This window comes from Chenopodium album, chromosome 6, assembly GCF_948465745.1.
Source record: "Chenopodium album chromosome 6, dcCheAlbu1.1, whole genome shotgun sequence".
In the NCBI taxonomy this organism is placed as follows: domain Eukaryota; kingdom Viridiplantae; phylum Streptophyta; class Magnoliopsida; order Caryophyllales; family Amaranthaceae; genus Chenopodium; species Chenopodium album.
Window position 1 is genome coordinate 25,685,775 of NC_137839.1, and position 26,913 is coordinate 25,712,687.

A 26,913-nucleotide genomic window follows, 5' to 3' on the forward strand; every position below is an offset into this window, starting at 1 on the left:
GCCTCCGTCTTGCTAGGATCATGGTACTTCACTTTCACTCTAGTGTGCTTCCTAATTACATCTTTCCTCCAACGACGTAGGATGTACCTATCAGGAATTTCTCTACAGTTGTTCATCTGAAAGACCATAATCATATGGCGACAGATGATACCATGGCAATCAAAGTACATGCATTCACAATCTGCTTCTTTTGTGCTGCTATTGTATGTCACCTTGTAGACCCGTTTCCTCTGAGAGGGTACATCCTTCCCTGAATTCTTAGGTTTCTACCAAACAATATCCTCAAGCACATGTTCTATCAATGTATCAGAGATTTGCCGCTTCTCCAAACCTGTAACATGTACAATATAAACAAAATTCAATTTGCTATAAAATTCTTGAAATGTGTACAACATTGTAATGTAGACTTAGTTGTGCCTCCCTACCCGTCACATATAGCAGCCTAGTGCACTCCCTTTGGAATTCTTTAAATTTGGCATCGGCATATATTTTTCAAAACATAGACTCAGCTGGGAATGCTGTCATGGGCTGCCTAACATATCTGGAGTTGTTATCATCAACTCTTTTCTCAGTACTACAAAAAGTGGCAAACATACCCCTTCTAAGAGACCCGTTGTGCAATTTAACGGGTCTCTTTTATATAAAAGACCCTACATTACACATAACGGGTCTGTAATAGTAGGCGCCAAAATATAATGTTTTACGGTTTTAAATTACAAGGTCATATTAAAGACCCGTTGTTATTTACAATGGATCTCTTAAATAAGAGACATGTTGTTAGGTACAACGGGTCTCTTACATATGGTAAAAAAAATGCTAATATTCCTTTTTTTACAGAGTTCCATACTTCATTCCATTATTATTGCCGCCTTAAATTTTCATTCCCTCTCAAAATAAATTTCTTAAACCCTTCCAATTCATCAAAGAAAACCCTCTTCAAATTTTCAATTTCACCACTAATTTTCTACAGATTGCCGAAAGTCCATTCATCTCTTTCATTTTTCATCAAAATCCCAAATGCACATTGGATTTCTGGGTTACTGCATGCGGCCACTGATATTGCTAGTTGAGTAGCAGCGTGCTCATCTTTGGGTTTTCTTCGAAATCACAAAAAAAAAGGAACGAAACAGCAGCTCCTCCACGGCTCCACCGCAATCAAACTTAAAGGTTAGAATTTTGGCTCAATTGATGCATGTATGCTTTGTTAGGGTTTTATGTATTGATAATTTTTTTGTTTCTGAATTTTTTCATTTAATTCACTTTAGAATTATTGTTTTGTTTGCGGAAATGAAATATTGAAATAATAATTGGTTCTTGTTCAACATTTGTTAGTGAATCTGCTATTATAGAAATGAGGCAGTAAGTGTATTAAAATTAGTTTAGTTAATAAAAATTTGTTCTTGTTCGACATTTAACATTAACCAGTAAGTCGGTTAATGTTGGCAATCGAATATGCTATTATTTTAGTAATGTTGGGTTGCCTATTAAAATTTGTAAGTGTATTCAGATTTCTGCTGCTTGAAATTTCATATCAAGTGTTGGTTCATGGTTTTAGTTTCTTTGCTTTATGATGGTTTTAGTTTCTGTGCTTTATGATGTTTAATGTTCTGGGTTTTTGTTTTGAGGTTTTATTGTGATGAAGAGAGAGAATTTGTTGTTTGAATTTCCCTTCAAATTCTTCATTATTTTAGATTGTATGACATCTTTAATGTTGGTTAGGATTTCAAATTGTGTGTGTGTTTTTTTTTTTTTTTTTTTTTTATTAAAAATGCACTATGGAATCATGCATGTACACAAATTGTCAATTTTGTTGCTAATTGGTTCCTGAGTTATGTTTTTTGTCAATTTAATAATTAGAAGATGAGGGGAAAGGTGTAGGGAGAGGGGCAGGGGCAGGATGGGATTAATAATTTTAGTTGTTGTTGTGTAGAAAATATTAAATGGATCGAAGTTGGATAACAACAACTAAGCCAGGTGACCCAAAATATCAAGCAGGTGTAAGAGAATTTGTTAAGTTTGCAGTTAAGAATAGTGGAGGCCGCCATAAGCCACCATGCCCTTGTCACATGTGCCATAATTTCTTGTATAAGAGACCCAAAGAGATACTTAATCACTTGGAGAAATGGGAATTTGACAAAACATATACGTGTTGGATTTGGCATGGAGAATGTAGAGATGGAGCTTTGGTGAGTAACTTTTCAGATAATGCTTATGAAGGTCAACATACAAATGAGGGAGATAGATTAGAGGAAATGCTCCATGTAGTACAGGAGAATTTTGATGAAGATCCCACTAAATTTGAGAGCTTATTAAGTGACTCTGAAAAGCCTTTGTATGAAAGTTGCACTAAATACACAAGGTTGTCTGCCATACTTAAGTTGTATAACTTGAAGGCGGGTCATGGTTTAAGTGATCAAAGCTTTAATATGATCCTAGAATTGGTAAAAGACATGCTTCCAGATGATAATGTCCTTCCAAGTTGTACATATGAGGCAAAAAAGACACTAAGTGTCATGGGTTTACCTTATAAGAGAATTCATGCTTGCCCTAACGATTGCATGTTGTATCGAAACGAGAATGAATCATTAGAGAGATGCGCAATTTTTAATGCCTTGCGATACAAAAAGAATGAAGGACGAGTGCCTGCGAAGGTATTATGGTACTTTCCAATAATACATAGGTTTAAAAGGCTATTTTCTAATGCCGGAGATGCTGAAAAGTTAACATGGCATGTCTATGGTCGAGAGGATGATGGAATGCTTAGACATCCTGCTGATTCCCCACAATGGAGGTTTATTGATGGAGAATTTCCAGAATTTGCCAAAGAAAAGCGTAATTTACGCCTTGCTTTGTCTACAGATGGCTTCAATCCATTTAGATCATTGAGTAGCACTTATAGTACATGGCCTGTTGTTTTGATTACCTACAAATTACCTCCTACACTTTGCATGAAAAGAAGGTATATGATGTTATCACTACTAATTTCTGGTCCAAGGCAGCCTGGTAATGATATTGATGTGTATCTGGCTCCACTAATGGATGATTTGAAGATATTGTGGAAACAGGTGTAGAGGTGTTCGATGCACATCGTAACGAGAATTTCAATTTGAAATCATTGTTGTTTTTTACTATTCAAGATTTTCCAGCATATGGTAATCTATCAGGATACCCAGTTTACGGGAAAACTGCTTGTCCCGTATGCATGGAAGGTTTTCCAGGAAGGTGGTTGAGTGCATCTAAGAATAATGTTTTTGATGGAAATTGTATATTTTTTCCATGTACTCATCACCATCGCAACTTGAAAAAGGCCTTCAATGGACATCAAGAGTTTAGGGTGCGCCCTAAGATACTATCTGGAGTAGAGGTGTTTGAAAAGATCAAAGATCTCAAGATCACATATGGTAAGAAGCATAAAAAACTTCTTGCTCAGCAAGGATTCAAAAAGTGTTCAATATTGTGGAGCTTACCATATTGGAAATTCCTTTTTGTGAGACATACGCTTGATGTGATGCATATTGAGAAAAATGTGTGTGATAGTGTTATTGGTACACTATTGAACATTAGTGGAAAGACCAAAGATGGGGAGAAAGATAGAGATGACTTAAAAAGGAAATGGGGATTAGAGATGAACTCCATGTGGTTGAGAATGAGAATGGTCGAAAGTACTTGCCACCGGCTGCTTATACCCTCTCTAGAAAAGAGAAAATCGAGTTATGTCAGAGCTTGGCCGGAGTGAAAGTGCCGGAAGGTTATTCTTCTAACATTCGCAACCTGGTAAACATGGAAAGTTTGAAACTTATGGGCCTTAAGTCTCATGATTGTCATGTTTTGATGCAAAATTTGTTGCCCGTAGCTATTCGTTCAATATTGCCTAAAAATGCTCGATATGCCATTAATAGACTTTGTTTGTTTTTTTAATGCAATCTATAGTAAAGTCATTGATCCCGAACATTTGAATGCTTTGGAGGAAGAAATTGTTATAATTTTATCTCAATTAGAGATGTACTTTCCTCCATCTTTTTTTGATATCATGGTTCATTTGACGGTTCACTTGGTAAGAGAGATAAGATTTTGTGGTCCAATATATTTGAGAGTTCAATGGGCTTTTGAAAGGCAAATGAGAACATACCAAGGGTATGTGAAGAATGCTTATCGACCTAAAGGTTGTATTGCTGAGCAACGTTTCTATGAAGAAGTACTACAATATGCTGGTGATTTTATGATAAATTCAATGAGAATAGGGATTCCTACATCCCGTCATAGTGGACGAATGGATGGTGTGGGAACCTTAGGTCGTAAGAAACGTGATATATCTTATGACAATTGGCACAAGGCACACTCATACATTCTGCATAATGAGGATGAAGTTGCACCCTATGTTGAAAGACATATGAGACACTTGAGAAAGTACAATCCAAGAGCAACCGAAAAGGCATTAGATGACAAACATAGAAAATCATTCATTTCTTGGTTCAAAGATGAAGTAATGAGGGAGCTCGATGACTCTTCAATAGTAATCTCAGATCGAGTCAAGAGTTTAGCATATGGACCTGACTTTAGTGTAACATACTATTCAGGATATGTTATAAATGGTTGCACTTTTTACACAAAGTTCCAAAATGAACACAACACTATGCAAAACAGTGGGGTCACTTTAGAGGCTCAAGCTATTCACTTTGCTAGTGCAAAAGATAAGAATCCCGTGGGTGGTACTATGAGATACTATGGAGTCATTGAAGAGATTTGTGAGTTGCATTACACCATGTTTTCGATTCCTCTTTTCAAATGCCAATGGGTTGACAGCAACAACGGTGTTGAAGAAAGTAACTTGGGACTTATTTTGGCCAATCTTAACAAGGTTGGTCACAAAGAGGATCCTTTTATTTTAGCTACCCAAGCAAAACAAATTTTTTATATGACTGACCCCTTAGATAAGCGAAGGTCAGTTGTCATAACACCAAGGCCTCGACACTCCATCGATGATTTTACTTTTGATTGTGTGTTGGAGACTCCTTCTTGGACAAGAAAAGTAGTGCACGATAATGTTAATGACTCAGCTCTTCAATATATGTGAGAGATGATCATAATGAGGTTACATGGGTTGAAGATACAAAGAAGCGAAAAAATGTCAAGCGAAAGCGATCTCGTAATAAATGTAATTTTTTATTTTTTTTTTATAAAGTACTAACTTTTTTTTTTATTATTGGTTTTTCCTTAGGATGTCCTACTTAAAATTTTTGTTTCATTATTACAATGATTTTTGCATTTAACTAACCTATTAAATTTATTTTTCTGATTTTTTTATAGGTTGATGGCTAGAAAGAGAAAACGTGTACGCCCATCCAATGAAGGTGACACACTACATCCTGAGGATTCTGAGAAAATAAGGCGTGAGGATGAGAGGGGTCGTACTGTACTTGCTATGGTGGGGAAGGTGATCCAAGCAGGCACCAAGATTCGTTTACAATGGCATCCTTTTAAAAGAATTCCAGTAGGAGAGCACAAATCTCATTTCTCCACCTACATTGGTGTTGTTGCCCGTGAAAGAGTAACGATTACTTATAAGGAGTGGTCTGACCTTCCAAATGGAGTCTTAGACGAAGTCTACAATGCTATCATAGTAAGAAAACATATTCAGTTCTAAGACATTTGAATAAGTCATACAATAAGCTTTTATGTAGGAAGGTTTAATGTTTCTGTACCAATAATGCAGAAGGGATTTTATGTCATCGAGAATCGCAGAAATTGGATACTGACACAAGCTTCTAAGCAATGGAAAGCTTTCAAGACTAGGCTAAGACTTGATAGATGTATCTAGAAGATGGAGCTGTCAGACAACAACCCCCATGAAAATATCCTTTCATAAAAGATACAGATTGGGAGATCTTCGTCAAATATTGTACTTCAAAGGAGTTTCAGGTAGCTTTTATATTTATAAAATAATTTGAATGTGTTGGACTCAATCCCCTGCCTTGCAAACACCCATTTTCCCTACCATTTCCTAAAGTCAGTCTTGAATTTAGCGATTCAGTTCTGAAATCAGTTCTAGAGTTCAGTTCTAAATTCAGTTCTGGAGTTCAGTTCTGGAGTTAAGTCCTGAATCCAGTTCTGAAGCTCAGTTCTGAATTCAGTTCTTGAGTTCAATTCTGAAGCTCAGTTATGAGTTCAATTCTGAGTTCAGTTCTGAAGCTCAGTTCTGAAGCTTAGTTTTGAATTCAGTTCTGAGTTCATTTTCGAGTTCAGTTCTGAACCTCAGTTCTGAACTGAGTTCTTGAGTTCAGTTTTGAAGCTCAGTTCTGAGTTTAGTTATGAGTTCAGTTCTGAAGCTTAGTTCTGAATTCAGTTCTAAGTTTAGTCCTAAGATTAGTTCTGAAACTCAGTTCTGAATTCAGTTGTGAGGCTTAGTTCTAAATTCAGTTCTGAACCTTAGTTCTAAATTCAGTTCTTGAGTTCAGGTCTGAAGCTCAGTTCTAAGTTCAATTCTGAGTTCAGTTCTGAAGCTCAATTCTGAAGCTTAGTTTTGAATTCAGTTCTGAGTTTAGTTCTAAGTTCAGTTCTGAAGCTCAGTTCTGAAGCTTAGTTCTGAATTAAGTTCTGAGTTCAGTCCTGAGATCAGTTCTGAAACTCGGTTCTGAATTCAGTTCTGAAGCTTAGTTTTGAATTCAGTTCTGAACCTCAGTTCTTAATTCAGTTCTTGAGTTCAGTTCTGAAGCTCAGTTCTGAGGTCAGTTCTGAAGCTCAGTTCTGAATTTAGTGCTGAGGCTTAGTTCTGAATTCAGTTCTGAAGCTCAGTTCTGAGTTCAGTTCTGAAGCTCAGTTCTAAGGCTTAGTTCTGAATTCAGTTCTGAGATCAATCCTGGAGTTCAGTTCTGAAGCTTCGTTCTGAGTTCAGTTCTGTTTTGATGCTTGATAAGTTTATTAGTTTTGATGCTTTATAAGTTTATTAGTTTTGATGCATTATAAGTTTATTAGTTTTGATGCTTTATAAGTTTATGAGTTTAATCTTTTTTTTTTTTTTTTTTTGTAGGAATTGAGTGAAAAAAATCGTGTGAGGGCAAAGAAGAAGACCTCAAAGTATCGAGGAGGCCGACTTGGGTATCAATATTTTGAAGAACAAATAGTAAGTTTGACAAATATTCTATTTGTAACTACTATATATACAATATTGGTGTTGAAAATTTTATTTCATATAATTCAAACATAAGTCTAAATTAATTTTGTACAATGGCAGGAAAAAAAACTTGAAAAACAGGGAGTCCATCTGTCACAAGTGCCTCGACAATAGACTTGGATCAAAGCTCAATCTGAGGTCAAAGATGGAATCATTTTTTTTGATAATCCAGTCGATAGGGAAATCCATGAAGCTATAGTAAGATATCTAATGAAGACTCTTCTGCAAAAATTTTATTTCATTAAATTCTTGTGAATGATTGCCTTGATTTGAATTTATTTCACTTGGTTTCATCTATTACGTCCCTTGAAATTTTAAATTGCAGATTGCAGTGGAGGCTCAAGCTCAAAGAGGAGAATTCGTGTGCAATGGTCGGGATGACATATTAGCAAGAGCATTGAATAAGAGTGAGCATGGTGGTTCAGTGACGGGAGTTGGATCAGGTATCACAAATAAGGAATATTTTGGGTTTAACAAACCAACTGGACCAAGCCAACTGTATGCAAAAATCGGAATGATGCAATTAGAGATGGGAACTATGAAAAATAATCAGAATTTATTATTGTCTTTCATCATTTCATGCTTAAATCAAGAGCAATTGAAATCGTTCATGGCCATCTTTGGTCAATCAAATGCTGGTCAATTTGGCAGTTTGGGTGGGCTGGTTAGCCAATTTGGCAATGGTGGTGGTCAGCTTGGTGGTCAGTCTAGTTCTGGTGGTCAGTCTGGTCATGGTCAACAGGTTGGTTCTTCTGGTCAGACTAGTTTTGGTGGTCAGAGTGGTTTTGGTTTTGGTGGTCAAGCTGAATTCGGTGGTTTGGTGGTCTTGATGGTAATAGGTTAGGTTTTACCCAATTAAATAATTTTGTTAACCATGGAATGCTTAACATTCCACTTACACAACTGCTAACTAGAGGGGTTGAGCAACAACAAAGTGAAGGTCATCAATTGTTGCAGTCTCAATTTCAGGATGCTGCTAATGTTTCACGTGGTCATGAGGCTCACATAAGTCCTCCCGTGCAACAGGATCATCTTCAAAGCTCTGAGGCTGAGATGTACCATGTTTCTTGGCCTCAAACAGAGCAAATTAATCAACCTGACCATGTACTTCTGAACAATCATGATGATAACTCAACTAATCTTGGCCTCAAACATAGCAATATCACTTTTCCTGAGGTATTGTATTAAAAGTCATACATCTTCGAATGTAAATTATGTATATGAAATTTGATTCTGTCATGACTTGTATAGGGCTAGAGTGATTTTCAACTGGCCATTGAGGACGACGATAAAGGACATGTAATTGTTGCTAAAGGGAAAGTCTATCAAGATAAGGCAGGAGAAGTCATCAGAAATCATGTTCGATCGCTACCCCCTGGTCACCGCCGAGTCTCTATTGTAGAAGATATTGTGCCGAATGCTCCCTTGCCATGTCCAAATGAAGAATTAATATTTGTTTTCCAAGCTAAGAAGAGTTACACTTCTTGGCCAATTCATTTGATTCTTCCCGTTAAGGTATTGTTATATAAGTTTTTTTACTAACTGATTTTAGTTCAGAATTGATTTTAAGTTAAGAGTTGCATTTACTTGTTCCCTCATTGTTTGTTTATGAAAGGCTGATGTGCACCTGGATAAAGACGTGACTACTCCATCCCCAAGATCGACATCATCCCAAACATCAACCACTGACATGCATCTTTTCAAAGCTGAAGATTGTGAAAAAGTGACTACTAATTGGTTACAGTCGTTAAAAACTCATGCTTTGGGAATGAAAAAGAGTAGTAAATCCATCTCCTTAAGTTTCCAAAAAACCGTATTTCTGACTCAACATGTGGTTAATGTGATTAGCCCTTGGAATGGGATAGTCTATTGGTTGGACCCAGGTGGAGCAGACAACATACCTGAGTTTGCTAAAACATTCATCAATGAGTAAGCAGTAGAGTAATCATTTATTGACTTCATTATATTTGTATTGATGTTCAAGTAATATTGGTATTTTTGTCATTATTATCATTAATTATGTTGTCATAATTATGTAGGAGAATCAAACAATTTAGCGCTGTCCATCGCAAGGATATCAAGAAAATAAAAAAGGATGCATATATTGGGTGGAAGCAACCAAAGGTATTCACTTTATATTTTTAAACTTAACCTACGATAATCGGTTTTAGGTCTTTCACATAATAAAGTAACTCATGGATGATCTATTGTAGTGTCCTAGCCATCCTAAACACATGAAGGACTATGGATACTTTTTATGCCGGTACATGCTCGAGATTTTAGAAAAAAAAGGTGTTATGGATTACTGACAAGGTTAGAACTCATATACTTTGTTGTTTCAACTGAATATTTCTGACTAAAATTTGCTCACTTTAACACATATATTTCTGCCTAATTGGTTATTGTGAGAGGATTTGCTTGAATATACTTATGCACTTGGCAGGGCAGCAGCAGCCGCCTAGCCTTGGCAAGGTAGCAGCTCGCGGCATCCATGCCTTGGCAGGGAGGGCAGCTGCAGCCTTGCCTTGACAGGGCGGCAGCCTTGCCTTGCCTTGCCTTGGCAGGGCAGCAGCTGACTACATCCATGCCTTGGCAGCGCAGCAGCTGCAGCCTTGCCTTGGCAGGAAGGGCACCTGATGCCTTGCCCAGCAGCGTAGCAGCTGCGCCAACACCCCCTACGCACACTCCCCTACCCTGCACACCCCCTGCCCTGCAAACACCGCCTGGATTGCCCTTGCCTGAAATCAGTCCTGTAATTCAAATCTAAATTCAGTTCTGAAATTCAGTCCTGAATTTAGTTCTGAAATTAAGTTATGAAAATAAGTTCGGAAATTCAATTTTAGTTTGGTTTTAAAATTCAGTTTTAAGCTTTGGTTCACATATTCAATTTAGTTCTGAAATTCAGTTTCATGCTTTGGTTCTGAAATTCAGTTTTGAGCTTTAGTTCACTACATCCATGATCCTATTTAATTCTTTTTTCTGCTATTTACATTGCAGTTCTTTACTCAAGAAGCTTATTCATCGGAAGAAACTGATGAGATACGAGATATTTGGGTTGAATATTTGCTTAAGTAACTAAACTAAGCTGATAAAGAAGTCAAAGATAGTATGGTAATTGCTTGCGTTTTGGTTCAAGTATTTATTCAACACTTACACTTTGGAACATATGTGTGCCATGGTTGATGTTTAGTGCCATGGTTTTTTTTTTTTTTTTTTTTTTTTTTTTTTTTTTTTTTTGTAATGGTGTACATGGTAGAATGCTAATGTTTTTGGAAACAATGGTTGATGTATAGTACCATGGTTTTTTTTTTTTGTAATGGTAGAATGGGAGAAAATTAAGAGTTAGTCTTTTTTTGTAATGGTGTAATTGTGGGTGGCACAACATTATATGGGTGAGTTTTTTGTAAGTGGATTGATTGAATTATATATGAAGTAGTTCTAAAAATTTATTTGTCAAAAAATTTAATTGAATTACATATTATGCAGGTTAGTTTTAAAAGAAAATTAATAGGTAATTATTGAAGAAATTGCTGGAAAAAAAAAACCATTTAAAAATTTTATTAATTAAGAAAAAAAGAGTGTATGCTAATAGACCTGTTAGGTGAAGAAGGGATCTTACATATTGATGAATTAAATAAAAAAAATATATCAAAGAGACCCCATATCTTCGATATAGGGTCTGAAGTTAATTTTTCAAAAGGACCTTATTTCTCTTTTAACGGGTCTCTTTAATATAGCAAACATACCCTATTTCTTTTACAACAGGTCTCTTATCTTTAATATTTTACTCTAAAAGAAGTAATCTAACAAACCTGGTATTTTGCATAACGGGTCTGTTATCTTTTAAAAACAGACCCCATCCATAGAGGCGGTCTGTTTATCTGACAGACCCCTTAGATAGAGACCCGTTGATAAGTGGTTTGTAAAGGATATTTCAACGGGTCTCTTTGCTTATTTTTGTAGTAGTGCACAGCTCTAACCTTAAGAGCTTCACAATATCTCTCCACAAATTCACAAAGCAATGTATGCCGGCTCAAATAACCATCAAAAAAAAATATGTATACTCTCAATTCTCTGGGTTGTTTTCATGCCGGCCCAAAAAAGATGCTTCACGAACGCAGGAATCCACATATCACGTTCACCATACAAGCCTTCAAAAAACATCAAATAAGTGGCAAATAACATAAATACTAAATGGCACAAAATACAAGTATAACAACACACATCTCATGTAACTGATCTGATCCAAAAGGCCTGTCTAACACACACCCAAACCAGGAAAAGGCCTCTACGTATAACACAATAGTAATTATAGCAGAAGCATAACTAATATTTTACAACATTAAACCAGAAGCATAATTACTTCAGTATTAATACCAACAAAGCATAAATAATAGTACTTCTAGCAGAAACATAAGTAATATTTTAGAACATTACAAAAAAAGCATACATAGTAGAAGCATACAGTATTTAAACCATAAAAACAGAAGCATAAAACCCGACAACAACATTCCTTTTTATGTCGTCCGTTGGAATAATTAATAACAATAAAGTCATAATTTAGAACTACACACCTTCCAACCACTCGTCCGTTTCACATTCGTGTTTCTTGATCACCTCTGCCCACCGTCGTTCAAACTCTTCAATGTCCAAACTATCATACACAACACTCTCTAAGTCTACCTTCAACTCGGGATAATTTGGATGCTTTCCCAACTTGGTAGAGAATTTTTGCAATATATGCCAAATACACCACCTGTACGTAGTCCCTTTCATTGTAGTCTTCAAAGCTTTCCTCATCGCAGGGTCCTGATCTGTTAGTATTGCAACCGAGGTTTTGTTGTTCATACACCGCAACCAATTGCTATAAACCCACTCCAAGGTCTCAACAAGCGCGCACCCAAAAAGAATTGTTTGACCATGGTGGTTAACTCCCACAAAGTTGCAAAACGGTAACTTGTACTCATTAGTCAAGTATGTGGAGTCAAAACAAACTACATCGCCAAACTCCTCATATGCCATGCGACACCTAACATCTACCCAAAGAACATCCTTCAACCTACCCTCTTCATCAACTCGATAAGTGTAGAAAAAATCAGAGTTATCATCAACCATAGTTTGGAAATAGCTAAACATTGCTTTAGCGTCACCTTCATAAAAAATTCTTTTCCTGAGCTTAGCCACTTTCTCATGAAGGTCTTTCTGGGCAAAGGGCATGTTCTCCACCCCGTTACGCTCCCTGGCCATTTTGTTATAGATTTTTGCCACGGGAACCCCACATCGCCGTTCGTTGAAAAGCTGCCTCACAACATGTGGATTTTCCACCAGAAACTTCTTCCTCAACCTACTTATATTCTTAGCCTTCCCCGGAGTGGGTGTGTGTCGACAATGCTTAAGTTCTGCCCTCTAAACAACCCATTCCCTACGTTCATTAACATTAGCATACACATTCACAGGACATTCAACTTTCTTACTCCTCCTCTTCACACCAACCGCTTCATCCTCAACAACCTGAGCATCGGTCACTAGACTAGCCTCCACCTTCTTTCGCTTCCTATCAGGCAACCCAAAGCACTCACATGTCCACAAACAATTCCTTCTCATTTTTGCATTAGGCCCTTTCCCTACTTTACAAGCACTAGTACGAACAACACCAAATCATTTTGCTTCCCATATTCCCTAAAATATTCATCAAGTTCCTGCCATGACTGGAAAACCATCCCAACTGAAGGAGGAGGAAGACCAACATCCACTTCAACAAACTCCTCTATCTCAACTGATATTGCAACACTACTAAAGCCTTTCTTTGGAGTCTTATAAGACTCTTCACCAACCACAACCTTCATTCAAAAATAAATATAACAACATATATAATAGACATCCATATTTCAAAAATAAATACAACACCACATCCACACACATATGCCAGGAGGAAACTATAACAAATAAAACCATAGACATATCCAACAACTAATTAATCTTAGCAACTACCCAACAACAAAGGATAACTTAAAGAAAATATTAAGATAGTAGCATCAAGAGTAGGGCGCAAAGCATAATATGTGTAATATTCAATATCAACCTTTTACTTCAGGATTTTGCAAAATTTCATATTTAAACTGACCTTCCTATCTTCCATCTTAATTATTTATTCAACTGGGAGAACTCACTGAACCTTTGTTTATACTACTGCAACAACTCCATGTCTTACTGCATAATACTAACTTAAAATTAAATATCTTTCAGTTAAGAATTAAGGAAGTCAGTTCAAATATTACTTGTGGATTTAATACTTCCATTTGACTGAGAAACTATAACAATTAAATAGACAAAATCAAATGCTAACAATAACAACAACTACTCCATCTTAACCAAATGACACAAAACATACCAGTGATCTTCAATTTCAGACAACAGAATTGCTAATACACATTCAATTTTCCAATTCAATTTTCCACTTCATTTGTCAATTACAATTTCAGTAATCCACTACGATTGAACCCTAATTTACTGCCTAATATTACTCAATACACAAACTTCACAATAAATCACATTTTTAACTAACATCAAACCCTATAAATCGATTTTAGTGTTCATTTGTTAAATACTTACCCCTTTCAACAACTCACTTAAAGCAGCACCGTCATTCACCTCTTCGACCTGACCTCCTGCTTCGCCATCATTTACCAGATCGAGCATCAGTACGTCATCATCCCCGGTGTTACTAACGACAGCTTCGTCGTGAGTAACACCATCTCCATCCATTGCATTCGCCTAACGTAGATGCTTTTCTGAAATTTCTTCAACAAGTTTTGCCTTTTAGAGTTTGGGAGAAATAAGGTAGAAGAAGACTAATTTTTTTCCTTTTCCGAAAATTATTCAACAAGTACAAATTTTTTATTCATAAGTCACTATCGCCTCAGCATATTAGTATTTTATTCAAATGTCACTATCATTCTTTTAGGACCACTCCGTTTTATTTTTTAGCTGAACGGTTTCTTTTCCCTCCAAAACCAGCCTCGTTTTACTTTATTTTCCACTTAATTGCAAAATTGCCATTGTGAGACAATACCCAAATGTCTCACAACCCTCCATTTCTACTTTCTCTGTTTTTACTACTCTTATTTAAGGAGGTAGTAGTTACGTAGGATAGAGGTTAGCTTATTATTTTGTTTGTTTTAGTTTTAGTTGACTTAGTTTTCTTTACGGAACTTTTTTGCTGCTTTTTCTTTAGTTTTAGTTTTTGTTTTAGTATTGTTCTTTTTAGTTTATTAAATATTTATTTTAGTATTAAATTCTTTGGATGCTATTTATTTGTTTTACGTATACTTTATATTATTGTTCTTGATTTATTTTTTTCTTCTTTATTTTAGTTTTGTCATTATTGCTTTCTTATTAGCTTTATTATTATTGCTTTTAATTATATATGCTTTATTTAATCGTTTTGTTCTTTATTATGCTTATTTTAATTGCTTTGATTAGTTTAGTTTTAATTATGCACGAGTAGTTTATTTCTAGGGTTGTGGGGATCCATAAATAATATGAAGGGTTGATTTATTATTGTTGATTTATAATGTTTTAGATTAATTTCCTATTGATTGATTTAATGCTATGCAATTAGATTAGCGCTGGTTTAATTGTATGAGTTACACAACATTGGTTCGAGATTTGAGAGATGAGAATTGATATTTAGGCTTAGTGTCAATAGGCGGGTTAATTTATAAATGGTTAGGTCAAGATTCGAGAGATGAGATTTAATACCAGTAAATTAACTCTGTGATTGTAATGCGTAGCGAAAGCCCTTTATGATCTTATTAATTGATGCATTGATGATTGATTATTATGTTTTACCCCGGAATATTGTTTATTGGTGAACCTATGCCCTAGGTCTTTTATTAATTGATTTCTCCTTACTTTTATTCTTCCCTAATTTTATTCTCCTTAGTTTAATTCCTTTTACAACAACAACTTTGGTTACTAAATAATTTAGATTATAATAATTAATTAGGAATAGAAAGACTTGTTTCCCTGTGGATTCAACCCTACTTCCCTATCTATATTTAGTGAGTGGTTTTAGGTAATACTTTTGATTGGGTGATACGACTTTAGCCTGTCACCATACATGCCCAATACCACAATCAATCAATCAATAACTATATACTAAAAGACATACCAGCAATGACACGTGCCATCTCCCGGCGTATTCTTAGGTGTTTTTTTTGAATAAAATCTATTAAAGAAACAAATCTTATACTTCATGTGTTTCTTTATTATTGCACCATACAAGTTGGTAACAATAATTTTGGTAGTGAAAAAAAGGAAGAGAGAGAAATGTAAAAACACAAAAGTGTCCATGTGATGTAACATAGACTAAATAACAAGTGTGAAAAAGTAAGGGTATGTTGGGTATTTACACTGTGAACAGAGATATTTTTGTCATAAAATAGAAATGGTGCAATATTTGTGATACTTCCTTAAAAGGCATGTGGTGCAATATAAAAAGGACAAAGACTATAATAAACCTGATCCACATTAATAATGTGCACCGAGTAAATATCACATGATTTATCACGCGCTTTTTTTGGAAGCTTTAATCACACGCTCATTCTTTCTTCTGTCTTTTCCTTTTCATTTTCTCTCTCCTCTTTGATAAATTATTAATTTTTTCTCTTTTCTTACTTTTTTTTTATCTCTCCTCCTTTGATGTTCTCTGTATTATTCTTCAACAACGGTGAAGACAAGAGGAGGAAATTCATCAAAATCAACAATGGCGATCAAAACTAGAAGTGAAAGTTCATCAAATTGGAGTAAAAAAAAAAAAAAAAAAAAGAGGATTACGATCATCAATTGGAGTAAACTAAATGAAACTGAATATATCAAACCAAATGTGATTATAAGAAATAAAACGTGATTATATCAAGCTAAATGTGATTATTGAAAATAAAAAGTGATTATATTAAACTAAACGTGATTATAAAAAAAAATTAAAAGTGATTATATTAAACTAAATGTGATTATAAAAAAATGAAAAGTGCTCATATAAAAATAAATGTGATTATAAGAAATAAAAAGTGATTATATTATATCAAATTGATTATGTTGTAAAACTGATTGTATTGATACAAAACTGATTATGCCAAATCAAAACTAATTATAACAAATCTCTACATGAGCTTGTATTATAGGTTGATTTTCCTTCTCAACCTGATTTACAATTAAGTACATCATTATTACATTGTTTTGCATCTTCTACAATTTCATCTTCTTGTTGAATTACAGATTCAATTGGATGATTATTTAAGTTTTCTACATTACAAATAGTAACAATAATTAACAAATTTTGTATAATTAGAACGAATTTTAACAAATATATTGATGTTTACCTTCGTAATTGCTTCTGATTGCATCAAATTGAAGTTGAATAATGATAGTAATTGTACATTGTCTTCATATATATACTGATTTAGATCTCTTGTAAATTGCAATACATAATTTGACATGTTTTTGCAAAAAAAATAGTGAGAGGAGAGAGAAGAAATCCCCAAAATTGTTTGAGAAGAGAGAAAATTTTACCCTAAAATTGATAGAGAGCAGAACGAGAGGAAATAAGTCGAAGAAGTAAAGAAGAACGACTGATATATGGCTGGGTATGTGTCAGTAATGGAGTAATGGGCTTTGATCCACATTAAGTTAATGTAATACCCCGTATTTTTATACGTATTTTATTTAAAAATATGTATTTTGTAAAGTATTTAAATAATTTTAAATGTTTTAATTATGGTATTTTAACTATTTATATTAAATAAGTTGGAAATATTTTATTAAAGGAAAGTTTATTAAATTAATTATTTTTATTAAATTGGGACTTATTTTAGGAAAGTTTTATTTTAATAAAGTTTTATTAGGAAAGGGATTAGGAAAGAGTAAAGAAGGAAAGTTTAGGTAAGAAGGGTTTCTAGAGAAAAAGGGTATAAATATTCAACACTTAAGACAAATCAAACTTTGCCTAGAGTGGAGAAATCCCAAGGTAAAGTTTCTCTCCCTTCTCCTTTATTTTCTTTTCTTTTTCTTTCTTTCTTTTTCCCCTTCCCCTTTTCGGTCTCACCACCGTCGGCTACCACCACCACCGATGGGCCACCGACCACCAGCAGCAGCAGCCACCGCAGCTGGCAGCAACCGGCAGTGGCGCCGGTCTGCTATCGGGCTGCTTGGTTTTCCGAAAAAATTAATAATTTTGTTTTAAATTCTTGATTGATCTTGAATATAATTTCTAATATGGGTTTTGTGATTTATATTATGATGTTTGATTATAATTAATATGTAATTTAATTTTTAGATTTTAATTCTATATAAAAAGCCCAAATTTTGAATCCTTAGATTTATAAAGTGTTGATTATTGAAAGAATGTGATGTAGGGTGATTCAAACCTTTAATTTAAGTGTTTTAAAGTATAATTACAGCAAGTGTCGTTAATATATAATGCTGGAATTGTTGGTAACATGCTAAAAATCAAGTTTCTTTAAAGAATTTTAATTACCCATAAATTGGGATAAAAGTATGAGGTTTTAAATAAAATTTCAGCTTGTTTTTAACTAAATTTGAGTGGTTTAATAAGAGTATATATTGCTGGAAATTTGTATAGAGTGGATATTAATGCCTCCTTATGATTTTGGTTTGTAGGAGAATTCCAATTAAGTGATTTCGCTTAGTCGTGGCGATTTTAAGATCATATTCAAGGTACGTTCGTGTACTTAGCATATTTTTGGTGATGTAGTATCATGCTATGCTTGATTTAATTAATCCCAAGTAGTATCATGCTAAGATTATAATTGGAAATTGTGGATTATTGATATTAGTGATTATTTGTCAAAAAAAAAAAGATATTAGTGATTAAATTGGAAAGCATGATTTATTTGTGATAGATTAATGGTTGGAAAATTATTGTTTGGCATGTTGTGTATGAACCATAATTTTATTTATGGCATGTTAGAATGGATGATTAATTAAACTACATGTTTAATTATGTTTGGGATATTGAAAAGGAATTTATTCATGGTTCATATAATTTTTATTGATGCTTTAAGCATGAGGAAAGAGCTATTTAAGTGTCTTTGTACACGAGGGTTAAATTATATTTTTTTTTTGGTGCCTTAGGGAACTTAAGATGTTTCCAACACCGAGGGATAGAATTTGTGGCGCTTTATGCGTTTAAGGTGTCTTTGACATCGCACTAGATTTGAAAAGGGTTCAACATTAAATATTATGTGGTCACTAATTATTCAAGAATTAAATTGGTATGTTTGATTGTTTGAATAATTTGTTTGGACAATTAATGATTGGTTTGTGTTATGGTTTGAGAGTCATCACCAAGTCTAATAATCTGTAAATAACGTAAAGTGAAAGCGATTAAGCACCAAAACTCTTGGAACGTATATACCTTGAGTATGAACATATGGGGAGGTTATGGGGTTTTATATTTACCCATAACTTCTACTGGAGTACAAGACGCTGTACCGCCACCTATGAGTGGTTTTGATGCTGGCACGGTTAGCTCCTGTATCAGTATCCTCATTTACTGAGGGAGGTTGAGTGGGAAACCCATTTGATGCGTAATCAACGCTAAATAAATTATTTAGTGGTCTAGTTGAGAAGTTTTGTTGAATGCTGTGTGTGCTGGTAAACAGGAGCATCGAGGTAAGTGTGTGTTGATAGGTAAAAGCATGTTAGTGTGTTTAAATACGCTTATGTACTTAGCTTTGCTGATTGTGTGTGTTTGTGTGTTGTTGGCCTTGTCTTTATCTTGACCCTATGATGACCCATTTTTAATGGAGAGTAGTGGAAACAATTAGAGATAAGCTTTTCAGGTATTGAAGCATATTTATGACGAGGCATGAGTGAAGAGCGAATCATGCTAGTATCTATTAGTTTATGATGTGTTTAATGTTTTGATTATTTTATATTATGGTTACTCATGAGACTAACGCAAGGGTTTTACTCCCTCCATTTTTTATATGCATCATTTTGACAATTGCACTATTCACATACCATGGTTGACTTAATTTTTTCACCTCTAAAAAATAAATAAATGTTATTATATAATATATCATTAGATTTGTCATAATGTCTAGATTCATAATATAATTTTGTTACAATTATTACTAATTCACAATTAAAGATATTAATGGTCAAAGTAACGTCTCGTCAAATGTGCGGGTCAAACTGATGCATATAAAAAACAACAGAGGGAGTACGTATTTAATTGGTTTTAATAAGGGCCTACAATGGTTCCAAGTTGTAGGTTGATTTTATTTGACTTTCGTTGACTTTACTCTCGTTTCGTTTGGTTGACTTGTTTTGAATGGTTTTGAAATTAGTCATCCGCTATGTGTCTTTGATAATTGCCTTAGCCGTATTCACGATGGCGGAAATGTCTTAGAATTTCCTATTTCGTATTTTAAAAAGAGTAAAGCAGGTATTTAAAAGAAAGGAATTTCTATGGTGTTACAAAGTGGTATCAAAGCTTTGGTTGAGATTTTTATTACCATTAATTGTTCTCGTTTTTATTTTAAGTATATATATATATATATATATATATATATATATATATATATGTATATATATATATATATATACATATGTATATATATATATATATATATATATATACATATGTATATATATATACATATGTATATATATATATATATATATATATATATATATATATATATATATATATATATACATATATATATATATATATATGTATATATATATATATATATACATATATATATACATATATATATATATATATTTACATATATATATATTTTTTTTTATGCAGAGGGGTCCGATTTTTTTTTTAAGGGCACTCGAATTTTTTTTAATTTTTTTTATTTTGGGAGTCCGAATTTTTTTTTTTAGGGAAAGGCCCTTTTTCCCTCTTTATTTTCGATTTTTTTTTTTTATTTATTTAGAAAGGTTAAAATATTTTAGTTTGCTCATGTTGCAAAAAATCAAGGATTAAGGTAAGTATTATGTGTTAATAGCTTTTAAAAGCATGTTGGTGAGATTGGGTAGGAAAAAAAATTTGGGCATATAAGCTAGAAATAATCATGTTCTTGTGTGCATTAATATTTGGGTTGTGATGTTTAATCATGTTTATGGATTGCTAGTGAACATATGATTATGTGATTAGAAATAATTAAATTGTTTGATTGAACATTGAACCTAATTCATGCAAGAACTGTATCTTTTTTTTTATTGGGAATGAAATTCTTTTCTAAGTCTTTTCCTTACAGGATGCCGATTCTCCCTAGCAAATTCACCCAGTTGGGCACTCTTGTTAAGAAAAATAACGAACACCCCTATGATTATGTAGAAAGGATTCGATACTTATGTTCCTACATGAGCAATGTCTTACGAGACAGGGTTTATGACACTCCTGATCACATTTCAACAATGATTTTTCATTGTCTTCAAGAAGAACCTCCTTATCTTTCCATCAAAGAAAGATTTTTTGACTTTTATCTTCAAGGGGACATCCCAAACTTCCACAAATACAAAGATTACTATGGTGAATGGTGTCCACATTATGGACTTTAACTAATTATCTCGTTAGGGATGAAAAAGCTCATTATCAACGTTTGCATCTTCCATACCCTGACTATTACTATAACAATCCATTAGCGAATAATCCTCCTCCTAGTCATCAATCAGGGAGTTCTTCTTCTTCTTCGTCAGGGGGTAATCAAGAAGAAAATGGAGAATAACAAGAGGGAGATAGTTTGCTTATGGAAATTTCTAATCCAAACCCATATCCAACTTCAATTATAATAGATATTTCATCTAATAAGGAAGAAGAGGGGGAGTTTGTACAAGTAGAACCCGAACTTGAGAAACTTGAACCCATGGAGGAGACAAATGATTATGAGTTCGATCCTGGAAGCTACAAACAGTCCACTGACAAGAAAGACAACGTTCAAAAGGATTAGACTTCTATGATCTCTTTTCATTAAGAATTCTTAGTCTATTTTCAGTATTAGCATTCTTTTCAGTTTAAGTAATAATTGGCATGTCCACAAGGACCCAGTGAACTTATGTAGATTCATAAGTGATTAAAACTCGTTTTATTTCAGTATTGTATTCTTTTCTTAAATATCAATAAAGTTCCACTTTATTTTTTTCTGACAATTAAATTCATTTCAATCACAAACAAATCATTCCATCTCCAAATTATCCATTTCGTGTTTCTATACCAAAATGCCAAAATCTTACCTCAAATTAAATTCAAATCATAGTTTCAAGCCTTGAGGGTTTATGGGAATCATTTTTATTTACTTATGTGATGCTTTAGTAAATGTATGATTGGTTAGAAATCAATAATTAAGTGACAAAACTACAAATTTGGGAATTTTAGTACTTTTATCCCAATTTGTTAGTTTCAAACTTACTGCGTATGTCTTAAGGGTAATTAATTAATAGATGGGTGCCTACCTTGAGAGCTAACCTAAACCATAATTAATATAGACCCTTAGTCTTTTTAATTCAGGAGAAGAAAGATGGCAGGGGGAAGTAATATCAATAATGATGGAAGTGAAGTGAGTGAGGTAATTGACAGCAGTTGCCCAACAATTGGCAAGGAACTCAACTAGTAATGTGGATGCTCAGGGAGAGCTTTTCAAGAAGGTGGCCCAAAGAAAACCACCAGCCTATCAAGGAGAACCTGACCCTACTTGTAATCCCCCGTATTTTTTAAATATTTTATAAATGAAATTTTATTTCATTTATAATGTGTATTGGTATTTTTTCGGAATTTAGTTTCAAAAGTTTCAAATTATTAATTTGGGCCGAATATTATTTTAGCACAAACTATTTTATGAAACCTATATTCTACAATTTATGTCAATACAAATTAAATAATCCATTTCATTTAATTAATTGACCCATAATTTTCATGAGGCCCAATATTCCTACTTACCCTACAACTCTCTCTCCTATAAATACCCCATACATCCCCAAAATTTTCCCCATACAAAAAGGTTAGTAAATTTCTTTCACTTTATTTTATTTCTTTTCTTTTTCCTTTATTTTCCTTTCTTTTTTCTTTTCTTTTTTTTTCCCTCCTTCCTTACATGAGACTACTGCTCACTTTTCCTCACGGCTGCCCTGTTCTACCGCCAACCACCATGCCGCCTGACTGCCGCCCGTCGGCCACCTGACCTCCGACGACGCTCCACCCATACGGCAAACACTTTTCCCCCTTCTTTCTCCCTTGTTTAATCTACTTTGTACAATTTTAATGTATTGTTTTGGATTTTGCTTTTGTTGTTTGAAATTAGTTTTATTAGTATGAAAAATTATGTTTTAGTTGCTTAAATTCATATTTTTCAGATTTATATAATGCTGTTTTAATTTTCAGATTTTATAAACTATAAACCTAGGGTTTCCATTTATTTAAATTGTTATTTTATGGTTCTAATGAGCAATTAAATTGGGGCTTTTGTTCCTATTGAATTTCTAATGATTAATTAAGCATAAAAACATGATTTTAATGAAGTTTTAAGGAGTTTTAATTAAAATTATATTGCTGGAAATTTGGTTAAGTATTGATTTATTGTTGTTGGTTGTTTTCTAGGAAGTGATTATTCCTTAGGAGACTTCTAAGTGATCAAAAGTGGAACAAAGGACTATTTATACGAGGTACATACATGTATACTTCGTTGTAAGTAGTATCATGTTTAGGTACCAAAAGAAAACTTAGTTTCATGATTAGAGAACACTTGGATGGAAATTGTTTGGTTATACATTTAATTAATTCATGTGGTTATGTTTATAAGACATGTTTTGGTGAATTGATTATGTTTGTATGGAATTATGGATGCAAGCATGTTGAATTATTGGATTAATTGTTTGTATGGAGTGTTGATACAAGCATATTTTTATTGGATTGGTTTGTTAACCACATTTGGATTATTGAAGATTAGAATTGAATGGTTTAAGTGGAATGAATTTATTAATTATTCCACAAGGTTATTATTTATTTATTACTCAATCATGACTTGTTAGTATGTTGAGTAAAGGTGGATTAAGCCGAAATGGCTAGGTGAGTTGACTATGTTCAACAGTTTTGGATAATTTGGAAGTTTAATGGAATTAAATGTCAATTTGTTATGTAATCACCATTGTCCTAAATAAGATTAAAAGTGAATTGATGTATGATTTCTATGTATGGTCTACTTGAATGAGTCGGCTATTAATTAAAATTGTAATTACGTAAAGTGAAACATGGATGAGCAATAAAACTCTGGAAAGCGTGCACTTCTAGAGTATTGACAATCATGGGTTGGGGTACACGGTGGTAGCCCGTGGCTTTCTGAGGCTTGTTTGATCAATATGTCCTCTTTTCTTTTGGTATTTACATTTTGTTTTATAATGAAAGTTAGATGGGATCCTAGACTAACTTTGTGAGAATGGAGTCGCGTCCATATTTGTATCGCGCTAAACTTTTATTTTAAATGGTCATTTGGGACCAAAATGATTTGGTGGATTGGACAACCTCATCTATTTCTTACTCCAAATTAAATTAATTAATTAAATATAAAGAGTCAATTGTTTGGAATTGATTACTAAGTATGTTGAGTCAATTGAATTGTTTAAGTGTAGAGTCTTGATTAATGAATTCGTGTTGTATGTTTATTTACTTTAATTAGTTGAGCATGCTAGAGGTTTTAACGTTGTAGCTTGTATGTACTCAGCTTTTCTTATTGCGTGCTTTTGTGTGTGTTCTTTTAGTCATGGCTTTCGCCTTTCAATGACCCTTTGATGATCCAATAATTACACTTGTATTATTGGGGAGCAGTATTGCACAGGTTAGCTTGATGATGTGAAGTTCAGGGATTAGATAAATGTTTTGTCAAGGAATTAGTGTGATTGAGAGTATTCGATTCTTGTGTTGAACTTATTTATGTTTTGCTATACGTTTATGTTTTGGATTTTGATTATTGGTTTGGTTTTAAATAAGGGCCTTTATGGTTCCAATTTGGAAGCTTTGACTTTTTTGTTTTTCTAAACTATGTTATTTTAAATACTTAATTTTGATTTTCCTCTGCGATACTTTGATAAAGCCTTAACGTTTGAACACGTGGCGGTAACATGCCAATGGTTCTCCACTATTTTATTTAAATTATGTGGTTTGGAAAAGGGAGAATTGTAGGGGTGTCACACTACCATACTAGAATATTGGTTAAGGGAGTTTGAGAAATTGTTTGGGGCAGTTGGATGCCCAGAAAATTCTAAGGTAGGCTGTGCTCTTTATTATCTAAGGGGTGAAGCTGACCTTTGGTGGCAACAAAATGAACCTACCATTAGGGCATTGTCTGGATTCAACTGGACTAAGTTCCAAGAGAAAGTGAGAGATAATTTTTACCCTAGTTTCTTGCAAAAGCAGAAGGCTGAGGAGTTCTCAAACCTCCAAATGGGGGAAATGTCAGTCACTGAGTACTATACCAAGTTTATTGAACTGTCTGGTTTTGCTGAAGAGTCTGTCGCCACGGAAAAAGCAAAGGCTAGGAAGTTTGAGAGTGGATTGACTACTGATTTGCAGCTAAAGCTGTGCGGACAAGTATTTGAAACCTTGAATGAAGTGTATGGGAGGGCCGCACACCTTTATGCATTGGAGGTGAAGAAAAAGAAAGAGTTACTTGAAATGGAAGGAAAAGAGAAGAGAAAGGCAATTATCACATACTATAATTATGTAACTGGATAAATGCAAATATATTGTATAAACATTAAACAATGCATGCAGAGGGGATATCCATACTTTATATAAGATATGTAAAAATATAAATATGTGATGATGAATACGATATACACAGAAACATCAAGTAGTAGTGATACATTAAAATCATAGCTTTCATGCATACTCCTTATCCAAAAACATATTATACAGTAGCATATATGAAATAATCGCCCAACACAATCCAGATTGTTGCATCGTCAATTTAAGCAGCATGTAAAAAAAATATTGACGATTCTAACTAAGCAAGGCAGAGGAAAACATGGCTCTGAACCAAGGGAATAATAAGAATGAGAGGCATTATTTTTGCAAGAGGTGCAAGAATAATCACCCTAGGAAGGATTGTGAAGGCAATTTGGTTGCTTGTCGTGCTTGTAATAAACTGGGGCATAGGGCGTACAAGTGTTTCTCCAAAAATACCAATGGAAACAAGCAGAATAATCATTTAGGAGGGACCTAGAGGAACTTTCAAGGAAACAACAACTTTACTGGGAATAGGGGAGCGCGACAGAATGCAACAAAGAACAATAACAATATCAATGGGAATAATCGATAGAAAGGTGGAGATGCAGGAAAACTTAATGTATTGAGTTCGCATAAGGCTGATTCCACGAAGGATGTCATCACTGGTACTTTTTCTGTTAACTCTATTCCTGTTAAAGTTTTATTTGATTATGGTGAAACTTTTTCTTTTATTTTAAAGGGTATTGTTTCAAAGCTTAAAAACTGTTTAAAAGCAGTACAAGTAGTAGACCTACCTATAACCATTCCTACGGTTGGGGTCGTGAAATGCACCAAAACCTTACGGGAAAGTGTTTTTGTCTGACTTCATCAAGTTTGGGTTAAGCGACTTTGATCTCATTCTGGGAATGGATTGGTTGAGCAAGTACAATGCAGAGATCAGTTGTCGATCGTAGAAAGTGAATATGAACACAAGTGAGAATGAGTCATTGACTTATTGGATGCATGGTGGAACCAAATGCCCAAGGTTAATTTCTGCGCTGAAATTGGCAAAGTACATTAAAAAGGGACATCCAGTATACTTCTATAGTGTTAGAAACATAGATCATGAGGAAGTGACAAAACCAGAAGATATTGAAGTAGTGAATGAATTCCTGGATGTATTTCTAGAAGAAATCCCTAGAATGCCACCTAAGAGGGAAATTGACTTCATAGATTTAGTTCCAAGGACAAACCCAATATTCAAAGCACCATATCGAATGGCACCTGCAGAAATGAGTGAATCAAAGGAGAAATTACAGGATTTGTTGGAAAAGGGATACATTAGGCCAAGCGCATCTCCTTGGGGAGCGCTAGTCCTATTTGTGAAGAAGAAGGATGGAAGTATGAGGCTGTGCATTGTCTACATGGAACTAAATAGGGTTAACATAAAGAATAAGTATCCCCTACCAAGAATTGATGATTTGTTTGATCAGTTAAAGGGTGCCACAGTGTTTTGAAAGATTGATTTGAGGTCCGGGTATCACCAATTGAGGATTGCAGATGAGGACATTCCTAAAACAACATTTAGGACAAGATATGGACACTACACGTGTATAGTGATGCCATTTGGATTAACAAATGCACCGGCAATCATTATGGATTTGATGAATAGGGTGTTTCATCAATTTATGGATAAGTTTATGGTAGTGTTCATAGATGACATATTGGTGTATTCAAAGAGCAAGGAAGAGCATGTGGAACACCTAAGGAAGCTCTACAAACCCTAAGAGAAAACAACCTTTATGCAAAATTCTCTAAGTGTGAATTTTGGTTGGAAAAGGTAGCATTTTTAGGTCATTTTGTGTCTAAGGATGGAGTGGAAGTAGATCCAGCCAAGATTGAAGCTGTAAAGAGTTGGCCTACACCCAAAGCAGTGTCTGATGTGCGAAGTTTCTTAGGTTTAGCAGGGTATTATAGGTGTATTGTTAAGGATTTCTCA

At 34.1% G+C, this 26,913-nt stretch overlaps 2 protein-coding genes and 1 long non-coding RNA gene across 3 annotated transcripts; 2 read left to right on the forward strand and 1 right to left on the reverse strand.

Annotated features, from left to right (window-relative positions):
* The first annotated feature begins 1,940 nt into the window (after window positions 1-1,940).
* On the forward strand, window positions 1,941-4,955 carry LOC145636829 (uncharacterized). The gene is made up of 4 exons (XM_081688371.1): window positions 1,941-3,003; window positions 3,051-3,639; window positions 3,931-4,858; window positions 4,932-4,955. Exons 1-4 carry the CDS (start codon window positions 1,941-1,943, stop codon window positions 4,953-4,955), a joined length of 2,604 nt encoding a protein of 867 aa, XP_081544497.1.
* A 3,180-nt stretch (window positions 4,956-8,135) lies between these two features.
* LOC145634766 (uncharacterized) lies at window positions 8,136-8,999 on the forward strand. The gene is made up of 3 exons (XR_014113538.1): window positions 8,136-8,347; window positions 8,423-8,686; window positions 8,787-8,999. It is a non-coding gene; the product is annotated as an uncharacterized LOC145634766 (long non-coding RNA).
* Window positions 9,000-11,737: 2,738 nt separating this feature from the next.
* On the reverse strand, window positions 11,738-13,936 carry LOC145636830 (protein FAR1-RELATED SEQUENCE 5-like). Its single transcript, XM_081688372.1, has 4 exons — window positions 13,784-13,936; window positions 12,821-13,011; window positions 12,665-12,725; window positions 11,738-12,577 (listed from the first exon to the last, which is right to left on the reverse strand). Exons 1-4 carry the CDS (start codon window positions 13,934-13,936, stop codon window positions 11,738-11,740), a joined length of 1,245 nt encoding a protein of 414 aa, XP_081544498.1.
* Between the last annotated feature and the right edge of the window lie 12,977 nt (window positions 13,937-26,913).